This window comes from Copidosoma floridanum, unplaced genomic scaffold, assembly GCF_036245765.1.
Source record: "Copidosoma floridanum isolate Cflo_tuat_1 unplaced genomic scaffold, Cflo_Japanese_pri ptg000004l, whole genome shotgun sequence".
NCBI lineage: Eukaryota > Metazoa > Arthropoda > Insecta > Hymenoptera > Encyrtidae > Copidosoma > Copidosoma floridanum.
The window spans coordinates 29,363,938-29,378,732 of NW_028321881.1; the positions used below are offsets into that span (position 1 = coordinate 29,363,938).

Genomic DNA, 14,795 nt, shown 5'->3' on the forward strand with positions numbered 1-14,795 from the left:
GTTGACAATAATTTGCATACAAAGCAATATACTGATTCAGAGGACGGCGAATATAATAACCATTTGAGATTGATTGTCTCACTCAACACTTGTCAGCATTCTATTTTTTTTCTTACCATTTGGCTCATTGTATGTACGAATAGATTTTTCAAAAACATTATCAATATTTTGAAATATTGCTGGGCCTTTTTGGATGCAATGTGCAACAAAAGTATCACTATTCTTCCATTTAGCTGGATCTGTTGAATAATGATTTCTTCACTATTCTCTGTAAAAATTCAGATAAATAAATTCATTATTTAACTGTGCATACTAATAATTTATTAACTTATCGTATTTAATATTTCCATTACTTTTTTTCTTCAAATTTGATTTTAGGTATATGTGTTTAAATTGGTGAAAAATTATTATTAGTCATTCGTAAAATTAATCCAGAGAAAAATTATAAAACAATACTCAATTAAATAACTCTAGTTATTCGAAAGGTTTTTAACATGTATTCATAAAGCTAAAAAATATATTATGTATAAAAAATGTACATATAACAACAGAGCTTTGACAAGTTTTGGTATACTTTGCTCAGAGAACTAGACCGGACTACAATAATCGTGAAGAAATCTAGTATACCAGGATCGAATACAAGTTAATTAGTCGAGTTGTCTGCTCAATTTGTGATTCAGATCGTTCCAAATCAGAAAAATTCTTAATGACTTATGAGGTCGAGAAAATAATCCACCAACACAGCTAACGAGAGACTAAATAGCTTTACTGTCCTCTAACCTCAAAGTCGCACCTTCGCCGCTTTGTTTTCGATTATTGGGCAGTAAAATAGTATACGTAACTCGTCTGAAAGGCTTTTTTACGAACCTCGTTACGGCCCTCGCTTTCGGCTTGTGTCGCAAACTTCTTGGTTCGTAAATACAGCCTTTCGCAAACTCGTTCGTAATCTACTAAAGATATTGAAATACCTAAAAATGACCCAGGTGTTGATGTTCCAACTTGTAATCTATCAAAAGTGTTGTTACTGCAATTTGATTGCAAATCTTCATCATCGCTGCAATCTGAAAGTATTATCACCAATTAGAATAATAGGGAATCAAAACTTAATTAACAGTAGTACGAAAATCTTTGAAAAAATGCACTTACTTGACGTGTCAATATCGTTTTGTCTGCGGCTATCATTTTGAAAAATTGTTACTTTTTCAATTTCACTCGGCTCAGGGATACTTCCACTACCATCACTGTGATTAGTAACTGTTTCTTTTGGCTGAAAAAACTTTGAAATTTTAGGCAAACTTGCTTGAATTTCTTCAAGATTCTTTTTGGCTTCAGCTAGCTTTTCTGCACCACTAGGATGCATACGTTTCATTGTAAAATTTTATTTTTTCCCAAAATTTTATAATAAAAACTTTAAACCGTGCGGATAACTTAAACTGTTTAATTAGAAAACACAACACTTGTTTCAGCTAGCTTTCGCATAGATAGAGAGTTTGCACTGGTTTTTCGCAGCAGATGATATTGTCACTGTATATATACTCTGACCTACCAGAGCTCTAGTTAAAAATGGAGGAATGAGAAAGAAAAATTCAAAATGCAAAGAATGAAATTTTTTGAATAAGTTTTTAAATTAGTTGTTTGATGTATTGACAATTCTATCAAATTCAAAAGAAGCAAAGTTACTGGGCAATCATTGCTAGGCGTTTATTTTTTATTGATTTTAATAATCAACCAACTCTCTGCATTGCGTACACAGAGAAAAAAGTTACAGAAATTTTCATGATAAAAGTAACGGTAAAGTTGTGACCAGCTAATTTGCACTAAAATTTTCATCGTAGTTTCACGATAATTTGTATGTAGCAGAAAAAATAATCCTCATAGTCTGCAACACTTTTTGCCGTTAAGCTACGGTAATTTTTCCCTCGATTTTTCACCTGTTTAAGAAAAAGATTACGTTGACGGTCGACAATGTAGGTAATTACATTAGTCGAGGAGGTTGCTCTCAAGGTAAGAAATGTTTTCTTTTGCATTACACTTTTTTACCTTGATGAAATCAATGTGATTACCAACACTGTTGATGTTAACCTGTGACGTCGTCTTTTTCGCATGTAATTTTTAAATTTACTAGCCTTGTAAGGATGCGACAGGAGGATCCCTTTTAAGAGAGGAGGATCCATTATTGTAATCAAGAGAGGATGAGTTGATAAGAAACCATAGAAGAAACCTAAATTCTAATTTTTATGTTATGTAGGATTATGTAGGACATTGTTAAAAAGTATTGTAAAGGTATTGTAGGTGTAAAAAATAGGACTCTTACTTTACTTGCCAATGTTACATGATATAAAAAAAAATTAAATCTAAATTAACGCTTTCAAATTTGCTAAGTTTATTAAAAATATGATGGGCATTCACACGCCGTATACATTAAAAAACCAAAATAATTAGAACTGCGATATTGTAGGGGAACACCTAACATGAACGCTTGCTCACATTCACAGGATTTATAAAACATATTCTTTCAATTTTTTAATTACATGGTTTACAATACAGTTTCAGCAAATTAGCATTTAACTAATTTGGGTAACCTACTTTTTCTGTGATTTAAGTGGGTTTTAGTATTTGTCAACTTTTAAGCCTAATGCTTAATGAATATTTTAGGGCGGCCTCCATCTGTAGTGGCTTAGGGCCTCGCAATCTATAAAGACGGCACTGATCTAAGACATTCTTAAGCTCGCTCACTAGGTGCGTAATACACTATCAAACATAGTTTTTTTACTATACTGAATAGCAATGCAGTGGAGTTACTTTGTCACATGATAAATTCTACTTAAGAATGTAAACCATTTTAAACATACAATAAAATTTATTATGTTGTGTAGTAAAAATTATACCATCACGATTTTTACTATGTTAAACATAGTAATGTTTATTATGCTGTGTGAATTTTTGTAGGGCTGCTACATTATCATAGCTATTAAAATAGAATAAAAATTACAATAATTTTAATAATTTGCGTCATCAGGTGATTATGTTTCAACTTTGCTAACAATTACAGTAATTTTTAGTACAGCTATAATACTTTTTTCAACATTACTTTCCTCAGAGTAGTTAAATTATGAATATTTTTTAATTGTAGATACTTTTTGGTATTTCAAATACCTTTTTTACACAAAATTTTATGAGTAATGGAAAAAAAGTTTGCGTCTAATTTTTTCTTGAGACCTTCTGAATTGTTATATTTTTACTATAAATAATAGAAAAAAGACTTTTTACACGGAGAAATAAATAACCGAAATTTTTACCGTGAAAGCAACTGTTAAAGTGTGATACTGCGACAGTCACTATACTTTTAACCATAGTTCAAGGGTAATTTTTATCCCAGTAAAATTTGTCTTGAAAAGACCATAATTTTTACCGTGCAGCAACCGTAATTTTTACTCAGCTGTTAAGATAAAGCTAGGATCACGTGGTACAGATGAGAAACTATAACACAGGGCAGACGTCTGCTGCACCTGCTTAATCTGCAAATTGACACGTCTTATGTTGGTATTTATCAGCAATGTTAATGATTAAAAATTTTTAAGAAAAATAATACCCATACCTACGTTCGCATTATTCACTAACGTGTTTAGCTGTTGAAATGAAAATATTGTAATAGAAATTTATTGATGAACACAATTTTACTGATTAGTACATTTTTTACAATAAAGTTATTGCCTTTAGATGTATTTACAGAGTATGAGGCAATACAATCACTTAACTCTGTATCCTGGCACTGGCAAATTTTTTAACAAGTATCAACAAACAGGCGTTTCTATGCTATAGACCTCTAATGCGTTCGGGTTTGATTTTTATTAAGCAGGATGCAAAAGACGTTTATGAGCATACAAAATTGCTTGTCTTTTTAGATAAAATATTCATACTGTAATTATTTACAGTTTTTCACATCGCTTGTATAAACATAAAACATGTCAACTTGTAGGTTAAGCAGCTACAGCAGACATCTGCTCTGTCCAATAGCTTCTCCTTGGTGACCCTAGCTTTACTTCTTTAACAGCTGAGTAAAAATTACAGTTGCTTTACGGTAAAAGTTCTGGTCTTTTCAAGACAAATTTTACTAGGGTAAAAATTACTCTTTAACTACGGTAAAAAGTATAGTAACTGTCGCAGTGTCACAATTTATACAGTTGCTTTTACGGTAAAAACTCCGGTTGTTTATTTCCCCGTGTAATGGCATTTTTATTTTTGCCACAAAAAAAACAAACATCTTTAAGTATAATTACCAAATCCATAACAAGTGCAAGGCGGTGGTTTTATTAGGACCATAGGGTACTTCAAACATTCTCTGCTCTTTTGAGAAGTATCGTCATCTAAGTCTATCCCACATAAGGCTACGAGATTTCCATTCATCGCCGCAAGTATATGTGTAGGTGAAATCATTGATTTGATGAGAGTCACATAAAAAGACGAAAATGGCAGCCTACAACCAATTTTATTTTTTAGTACTCTTCAAACCAATGTCACAATAATTCTTCATTAAAAATTAAAAGTACTCACTCATACGGAACAATGTTATTAATGTTATTCGAGACGGCATTGCAGAAGCTAAAAATATATTTTATTGAGTGAGAAAACGAAATTGATTTATTGGATTTTTCAAGTGGAGAATCAAAATATATTGGGCACGAATCATTGAGTCTTTTGTTTCACGCGGGTCATTTCACAAAAACTGCAATATTTCCAAGCCTTAATTGTGATTTTTTTAATTCAATGTTTAGAATTTTTTGGTGAAACTTCTTATGTTGGGCCATGAACAGCCACGTGAGGGGAAATGCGTTACGAAAAAATGTAGCCACCCACCCTGCAGCCCAAGCCCTCTCCTCAATCTCCTCTCTTACACACAGCTCTCTTTCACTCCGTCTCTCTCTCTCTCTCTCTCGTATGTATGCCATGCACTCCCTCCCCTCTTGCTGCTACTATACCTATATATATATGTATTATAGGTATGTTAGTATGTTTATTTCTTTACGCTAAACGTCGACTAAACCGATGAGCATGGAGAAAAGAGAAAGAAAGAGAAAAACAACAGGTGTACTTGTACTAGAGGCAAAGTATACGTGTGTACATTGTACACATATATACATGTTGCATGTCCTGATCATTAAATACAAGTTCATATGTATACATGTAAGTATGTAAAATACGACAACCTTACCTATGAAAACAAGAAAAAACACTGTATCTCGAAAATGAAGCAAAATTGGCTAAAAATAACAATGTTTACAGCTTTCCTAAAAAGCAACTACATGTTCGAGGTGCACAAATATAGAGGGGTTGGACTATGCTCAAACATAACCTCAATTGTTTCCTTTTTCGACTGTATTTTAAAAAGAACGGGTAAAAAAAGATTTCCTTGTCAGTACTGTATTTGAAAAATTAAAATGAACATTCACAAAATCTTCGAAAAATTTTTGGCATAACATAACCTCTCAAAATTTGAAAAACAGTGATATCTCAAAAAGGGAAGCCAGATAGGCCAAAAATAATTCCATGTATTGAAAAGAATTATTGAGGTGCAAAAATATATGTTACACGAATTCAAACAAACAAATGTAAGAATTCTAAAAATAATAAGTCATATCTCAAAGACAAAACTACATCCTACGTATTCTAACTATAAATGGATTTATTTTCTATTTTCTGATCTATCATGTATTATAAGAATAATTGTCACGTGACCAAAACGTACATTCTTATTATTTATTCTGTGATTAGTCAAAATAGTTATAAGCACAGGTAAATTTTGATATTAAGTTATAAATGATCATAGAATTCAATGAAAAATAGCTGTATGTCTATTGTTTTCCCTAATCTCAATCAGATGAGTAGAGTGGATCACTTTACAATTATGGTAGCCAAAATTAAAAAAAAAATTTATTTGTCGGATACAATGATTTTAACAAGAATTAATTGTACATAATGCACGAATCAAATGCACGAATAGTAATTTTAAATAAAAGGAATTTTTGTCTCGTGTAACTGTACAAAAGTACCTTTTTTCGGGGCACTATAGTAAAAATTTTTGTTTCGTCCTGCATTACATGACCAACAATTCGTTAATGTATCAATACATTTATCATAGCAAACATGGAAGTACTTAGAATGTGTGAATCACATACAACATAGGTATATGTATTTTATGCACGCACGTGCTCGAATCCGTAGCAATAAAATTTTTAACAATTTAATATCGGATTTTTAAAGACCTATTGAAATTAGGTGTGATCTCATTTTCTCAGTTTCTGTTATACCGAGTTTAATAACATTTGAGTTGGAAGTTTCACTTCTACCGGGAGTCCTGAGACTCACACCTGGTTTTTTTCATATTTTTCTCCAAGTTGTGAAAAATCCAAACTAGTTAGAAATTTTTGGGCCCGACACTACAATCATTATTTTAAAAACCAGTGTTAGTTCAAATACGTACACGGAAAAAACTTTTGAACTTACTAAGCCCAGTTACGCAGGCTAGAGAAGTTCAAATCGCTTTGAACTCCTACTGCACAAGTGTACAGGCCGCCTTGACTCGAAGATCGAGTCACACGAGTTCAAAACAGCATTCAACTGAGACTGCACAACCATGCGCGCCGCGTATCCTGTAGTTTGGGCTTGTACAGTACGGCATAGCATTGAACTGCAGAAGCTCAAGGGGGGGGGGGGCTACGTGAGCCCGACGATTGTGCTCTAACAGCACAATGTCCAGGCTCAGCGAGCTCAGTGCTTCTCCGAGCTCTCTCTCAACGAATTTCGAGCTATCAGCAGACAACTTTTGGGCTTCAATGAATACAACCGTTCATTATACAGAAAGCGTACAGGTAAATGAGTTAAAATTAATATTTTATATACATACATACCTGTGAATAATTTCATGAAACTTATTTAACCTTTATGTACCTCATTAATATAGTATAAAATTTTTAGGGTTACTTATAACATTTTGACCGTACAAACTAAGAATGGTCATTTTAAAAATGAGTAACACAATTTTTTCCAGTATCTGAGCTAAGTGAAAACGAATATAGTATATTACGTACCTATATATATATACTATATATACTTAATTTTATATATATATATATATATATATATATATATATATATATATATATAGGTACGTACATACTTAATTATATATATGTAAGTACGGTAGAATATAGGTACGTAATATACTTTATTCGTTTTCACTTAGCTCAGATACTGGAAAAAATTAAGTTACTCATTTTTAAAATGACCATTCTTAGTTTGTACGGTCAAAATGTTATAATTAACCCTAAAAATTTTATACTATATTAATGAGTTACATAAAGGTTAAATATGTTTTATGAAATTATTCACAGGCATGTATGTATATAAAATATTAATTTTAACTTATTTACCTGTACGCTTTCTGTATAATGAACGAAATTCGTTGAGAGAGAGCTCGGAGAAGCACTGAGCTCGCTGAGCCTGGACATTGTGCTGTGAGAGCACAATCGTCGGGCTCACGTAGCCCCCCCCCCTCCCTCGAGCTTCTGCAGTTCAATGCTATGCCGTACTGTACAAGCCCAAACTACAGGATACGCGGCGCGCATGGTTGTGCAGTCTCAGTTGAATGCTGTTTTGAACTCGTGTGACTCGATCTTCGAGTCAAGGCGGCCTGTACACTTGTGCAGTAGGAGTTCAAAGCGATTTGAACTTCTCTAGCCTACGTAACTGGGCTCTGTACGTTCAAAAGTTTTTTCCGTGTATTTCTATAAAAATTAAAACGAGCGTTTTTTTTTGCAATTGTGAAGCTCTCAGTCAAAATATATCAACAAAATTTCGTTTATCACATCTGCTCCCCAGAACCCTTCGTACCTTTAAGTCATCTAATCAATAATTTTAAATCTCTCCGAGATTAGGGGCGGTACGGTATTAACCGCTAATTTTATCAGGAAAAATATTCAATATTTGCAACAACACTTCAAATAACCATATTCATATTCAGATTTAGGTCTGAAAAAAAATTAACAATTTTCTCGTACACTTCGGAATGCAAAAATATCAATTCTTAGTATCCAAAAATGTATCGCTTAGCCAAATTAAATCATTTGCAGTGCGCCATTTGAAAGTGTCAAAAGTAGGTTTCACCAATAAAACGTCGCTTACTTAACAAAAAAAAAATTTATTCTGGTTCTTAACCATAAGAAAAAAGAGCTAGACACCTAAAACTTTCGAAAGTATCTATCCTAAAAGAATCAGTATCACGTGACTTTGACAGAATACGTCGTAATCTGATTGGTCGTGAGTGACGAGAGGCGGTACATTTAAATGTACGTATGAAAATGAGTAGATAAGCGCTGGCTACATCTAGCGCTTTAAGGACTAATCGAAGTCGGTTAATCGCTTCGATTTATTTTTAAAATTTAATCATTCTATTTAGATTAAATAATAATCATTAGAAATATTTTTAATAAAAAAGGTTGGAGAGTTAGCGCACCTAGTACAGTAAGAAATTAAAAAATCAACGTCTATGCTCCAGAAGCCGCAAAAAAATTTTTTTCAAAGCTTCGCGTTACGGTGACATTTTGGCCTGTTTTTTTGGATCTTGCAGCCACACAAAAAATTTTTTGACTTGATCTCAATAAAGTATTTAAGATGAATGGGCTTACACCTTTAAAAAAAGTTCCGATTCGAAATAATTCAGTCTGTCGTTTATAAACATAGGCTTCATGGAATATTGCAGTTTTTGTGAAATGACCCATATAAAAATAAGTGACGATGTAGCGGAGTTAAGTTTTGTACAAAATGACTTATAAAATATATGTTGAGAAACATATACGAAGCATTGTTTATTTTAACCTTTGAACTTTTTACGCAATTATCTTAATCAATTTTTCTTCACAACAAAAAATGAGTTTAATATTTTTCGATAATCTTATTTGCAAATCTAAAATTTGTCATAATTGAGTCAAAATAAAAATAAATATTGACATTTAATAAGTTAAACCTATTCTGGACAAACAAATCTTACTTTTCATCATCTGCATTTTTTATAATTTGACTGAGGTAAGAAAGTAGTACAAGTTCACGCTGTTGCCTAGGCTCCATATTCCAAGTTTCAAAGTGACGTTTTCCTTCTGCCATAGTTGGTACATAATGCAACTCGTAAATGCATGCTTTTTTTGATACTTGGCTATCATTGTTTAAGCACATCAAAGAAAATTTCTGAAAGAATAATTGTGTCTAAGTAATAGTTATAATATTTATTCGAATATAATTTAAGGAAAGAAACATTGTTAAAAACAAGTACTGCATACGTGTTCATTAACAGTATGGTTGAGTAATGCAAATTCAAAGTTATTTTTAGGTCTTTTAGATAGTATCTGGATTACATTGCTGGGTTCAATTAGTTTAATCAAAAAAATGCAGATATCTAGTCCAATGCCTTTGCAGAATCCCATTGTGTTTACAATAAGTGGATAATGTGCTAAATCTTTTCTACTCTGGTAAAACTCAACCAGTTTTTTAGTGCACTCTATGTATCGAGTAATACAGTTGGACACATTTATATCCTCTAAATATACATGATAAAATGGCGTTTTGAGATGTGTAAAGTTGGGACCTAACAATGGCTCATCAATGACATTTAACGACATACAAGCTGCAGGTGTCATTTCCGCCTGTCCAGGATCAAGATCAAGTAAAATGATTTTTTTGGAGTAGAACAACAGACTGTTGATTAGATAACGAGCTGTCGTGGACTTGCCTACTCCTTTACCACCCACAATCATGGTATGCAAGAATTTGTGGGAATCCCATTGGATCAACAGTTGCTTTGTCACTTTTTCGTTCCATTGTGGACAAATTGATATTTCATTACTGGAGTTGCAAAACTGAAAATTAGCTTGTAAGACGCATTCAGCCCTTTTAGAATCGCACCACATATACTTTGTATTGTCTATTTTAGGAAACAACTTTAAAGGACAGTAATTGCTTAAAAAGTTTGTTAATGTGTTTTCAAAGTTCTCAAGTAAGAGGACAGACCACTCATCTGTGCATTCTGTTACAGCGTCATGCAATTTAGTTTTTAAAGATCTGTCTACACCTTCCAATATTAAAGCATCCCACAAAGCTTCCTTGTCATATGCACCATCAAGATAAAAAGTTGTCATAGTAAGAGAGCTATAACCACGGGGTGAATAAGCTTCCACAGGTTTTGCTGTATTTCTGAAATGAAAAACTGATCCATAAAGCTTGATAGCACCATACAAAACTTGTAACTTGAGCTTTCCTAAAAACGAAAACTGAGTTTGTGGCTTAAGAACTAGTATTACTCTATTTTCTAAAGAGAAAAACTGTGCAGATTGGTTTTTGGAAAGTGAATCATCTGAGTAATCTACAGTTTTTTTAACAATGTCTGCCAAATTATCAGTGTCTTTTACCAAATTGTCAACAGGTACAATTGCTTTTTTCTTTTTGTCTAGTTTGGTATGTTCATAGGTGAAATATTCAGGGTTTCCCGTCATTTCGTCATAAAAACCTTCAATTGCTCGCACAATATCTGAATTTTTACTGGATTGGTGGTTTGTACTGTTTAAACCATCTGTTTGTACTTGATGGATTTCACCCTCTTTCTCTTTCTTGTTGACAGCTAGTATTGATATGGTCTTTTCTTCTGGATTAGTTCTCATTACTTCACGAGTGGCCAATAAATGTTCACGGGCACTATCTATGATGTAATTTTTTAAAAGTTGAGAGTTATACAATTTTTCTGACTTATTTGAATAAGCTTTTATAACTTTACTTTCTGTATCAAGATCATCAACTTCCCTAGAATCAGCAGCTGATAGTTCTATTTCTAATAATTCACCTGCAAGAAAATTGCTCACAGATAAAAAATGTGACAACTTGATTTTGCATTTAGATTTGAATTGATTTCAAGATAGAAAATGTTTTAACTACATGTATAATTGAGAGCTAAAAATGTTTTGACTTAGAACAGTACATCAGTACAATCTATTGGAAGCACATAGTACAGTAGACACAAAATGGATTCGAACTAAGTAGTAGGAAAAAATTATATCGAGAGAAAGAGTAGGATCCATAAATCGCGCATCAAGATTAACATATGTTCTGTATTTTGCTAGACGAGCCTTAAGTTTCGAGCGCTTTAAAAAAAATTTTGACTAAAATGACGTTGGACTAGTCTTTCTACATCAACAGTAAGGGTATAATTTTTCAATTATTTTTTACACTTGCTAATTGTTTTGCAGTTATTTAAATGATAATATGAAAGTTTTTTGTTGTTACATGATCTGTGCTCGAGATTTTAGACTCGTTTTGCTGGGTTTATCACGCTGTATCATCTCAGAATTATGAAGCTCTGCCATATACCCTACTTGATTGATAGTATTACGTGCAAATTAAAATAGCCGACAGTAATTTTAACACTTCTAATGCTTTACTACATATGTAATTTCAGTCTTAAAATTACATACAATTTTTTATCTAAGCAATTACAAAAAATTGTACCACAGTATAAGTTATTTTTTATATAAACGAGTTTGAAAAAATGTAAAATTTTTAAGATAGTTTACCATCATCAGGCCTTATATTAACTTCCTGAGATATATTCACTCCAAGTGTCGAAAATTCGATTTTTGATGGCTCTGATAAGGATTTTTGGATGTTTTGTTGTCTTGGCGAATCTCTCATGTTGTTGCGTAATAAAGTACTATTATTTATAACTGCATTGAACCCTGCAGTTGCCTGGTTGACTTCAGGTTTGGTGATCATCAAAACCGAAGATATAGTGGAAGTATTTGATGATGAATTGTGAAATTCTAGTTTTGCTTCATGACTATGACTAGCATCATGTTTTTTCTTTTTTTTAAACTTCTTAACTAATGAATTGTGGAAATTGGTCTCACTAGAATCCTTGGATTTCTTTTTTTTGTCTTTTGATGAGCTTTTTTTATTTGCCTTTTTAATATATACTTTGAACTTATCATCATCAAATACTTTGCCTTCAGGATTATCATTGGAGTGATCTGAGCAATGCTTTCTCTTACGTTTTTTCATAATCATTTCCCTCTCGACAACGTACATATAAGAAACTATTTAACCTTATAAAAAAAACAGTGATGAACCAGAGAATATAGAAACATGTCCCTTCACCTGTATACACGGTCGGGCCCTGATGTCGCCACGAGCACCCTCGCCGCTAGTCGCCGAAAGTCGCCAGCAGGTACCGCTAAAATAGCCCAAAAAAATCGCCAATAATACGGGCGAAATCAATTCATCAATTGTTAAGTTAACACAAACGCCTATCACCTAATGCCCTGGGACGCTTACTGGCCTCCCTATTTAATAACAAAGTATTAATTATTGACACAAGCACCTATCACCCAATAACCCGGGGCACTAACTGGCCTCTCTATTAAATAATAAAGTATTAATAATTAACACGAGCGCCTATCACCCGATGTCCCGGAACGCTTACTGGTCACTTTATTAAATAAAAGAGTATAATTCAATAGTACAAGAGCCTATCACCCGATGACCCAGGGTAACAACTGGCCTCTCTATTAAATAATAAAGTATTAATTATTAACACAAGCGCCTATCACCAAATGACCTGGGACACTCACTGGTCACTTGTTTAAACGATATATATTATTGATTAATAACACAAGCGCCTGTCACCCGATGATCGATCCAGGGTGCTTACTTGCCTCTGTGTGAACTAATAAAAGGTTAATAAAAAAACCAAGCTCCTATCACCAAGTGTCCCGGGGCACTTACTAGTCAATTTATTAGACGATAAATATTATTAATTATTAGCACAAGCACCTATGACCCGATGACCCGGGGCGCTTACTGGTCGCTTTATTAAAAGATATATATTATAAATCAATAGCACAACGGTCATTAGGTAATAGGTGCTTGTGTTATTGATTAATACTTTATTATTTATTAAAGCCATTATTAAGCGCCACGGGACATCTGGTGACGGGCGCTTGTGCTATTAATTAATACTTAATTATTTAATAGAGAGGCCAGTAAGCAACCCACGTCATCGGCTGATAGGAGCTTGTGCTATTAATTAATACTTTATTATTTAATAAAGCGACAAGTGAACGCCACGGAACATCGAGTGATAGTTGCTTGTGCTATCAGTTAGAACTTTATTATTTAATAAAAAGGCCTGTAAGCTGCCCGTGTAATTGGGTGATATGCGCTTGTGCTATTAAATAATACTTTGTCATTTAAAAGAGAGGCCAGAAAGCACCCCGGGTCATTAGGTGACAGGCGCTTGTGTTATCAATCAATAATATAAATCGTTTAAAAAAGAGAGCAGTAAGCGCCCCAGGTCAAAGGGTTATAGGTGCTTGTGTTAATAATTAATACTTTATTATTCAATAAAATGACCAGTAAGCGCCCTGGGTCATCAGGTGATAGTCGCTTGTGTTAATAATTAATACTTAATTATTCAATACAGAGACCAGTTAGCGCCCCAGGTCATTGGGTGATAGGCACTTGAGTTTTTAATTAATATATTATATCGTTTAATAAAGCGACTTGTAAGCGCCCCGAGCTATTGAGTAAAATAAAGGCGCTTGCGTTGATTAATAATACTTTATTATTTGATAGAGAGGCCAGTAAGCTTCTTGGGTCACTCAGTAATAGGCGTTTGTGTTAATAACTAATGTTTTATTATTTAATAGATCGGCCAGTAAGCACCCCGGGTCATCGAGTGATAGAAGCTTGTGCTATTGAATAGTATTTAATTATTTAACAAAGCGACCAGTAAGCACCTGGGACATCGGGTGATCGGCACTTGTGCTGTTCAATAATACTTTATTATTAAATAGAAAAGGCCAGTTAGCCCCTGGGTCATAGAATGATAGGTCCTTGTGCTATTAATTAATACTTTATTATTCAATTACGTGACCAGTCAGCGCCCCGAGACATTAGGTGATAGGCACTTGTGCTATTGAATAATACTTTATTATTTAATAGAATGGCCAGTTAGCACCCTGGGTCATTGCGTTTTAGGTCTTTGTGCTGTTGAATAATACTTGATAATTCAATAGAGAGACCAGTAAGCGCATTGGGTCATTGGGTGATGAACGTTGGTGCTATTAATTTATACGTTATTATTCAATAAAGTGACCATTATGTGCCCCGAGACATCGTGTGATAGGCACTTAAGCTATTAAATACATCTTTATTATTAAATAAAGGAGCCAGCTAGCACCCTGGGTCATACGGTGATAGGTCCTTGTGCTATTGATTAAAACTTCGTTATTTAATAAAGTCCCTGTTGTTGCGGTCCAATAAAAACCAACAAAATTTTACAATGGGATTTTTCTATTAGTTTCTTATCGGTATTTGCACCCGTAAATCCAAATAAAATCCGAAATGGTTAAAAATAGATTTTCTATATCATTTATTATAACTAGGACATGATTGAACAAAAATAAATTGACAAATTTATGTCATACCATCCGGATGGTAACATCAAAACGGGGGGATTAGAGTATTTTTTATGTAAATTGAAAGAAAAGTTAGTTATTAATTTTTATTAGAACTGTGTAAAAATACTTTAGTCCCCCCGTTTTGGTGTTACCATCCGGATGGTATGACAAAAATTTGTCAATTTATTTTTGTTCAATCATGTCCTAGTTATAATAAATGACATAGAAAATCTATTTTTGACCATTTCGGATTTTATTTGGATTTACGGGTGCAAATACCGATAACAAACCAATAGAAAA

At 33.2% G+C, this 14,795-nt stretch overlaps 1 protein-coding gene across 1 annotated transcript in view; it reads right to left on the minus strand.

Moving 5' to 3' along the window:
- The window catches only part of LOC106639398 (polynucleotide 5'-hydroxyl-kinase NOL9), a 107,239-nt gene extending 95,065 nt beyond the window's left edge, over window positions 1-12,174 (minus strand). Inside the window, exons 1-5 of the mRNA XM_089597478.1 lie at window positions 11,613-12,174; window positions 9,333-10,885; window positions 9,047-9,240; window positions 4,555-4,602; window positions 4,281-4,477 (exon numbers count right to left, since the gene is read on the minus strand). Coding sequence (XP_089453604.1) covers window positions 4,281-4,477; window positions 4,555-4,602; window positions 9,047-9,240; window positions 9,333-10,885; window positions 11,613-12,123 — 2,503 coding nt within the window. The 5' untranslated portion in view covers window positions 12,124-12,174. The remainder of the gene's footprint in view (window positions 1-4,280; window positions 4,478-4,554; window positions 4,603-9,046; window positions 9,241-9,332; window positions 10,886-11,612) is intronic.
- Window positions 12,175-14,795: the final 2,621 nt, after the last annotated feature.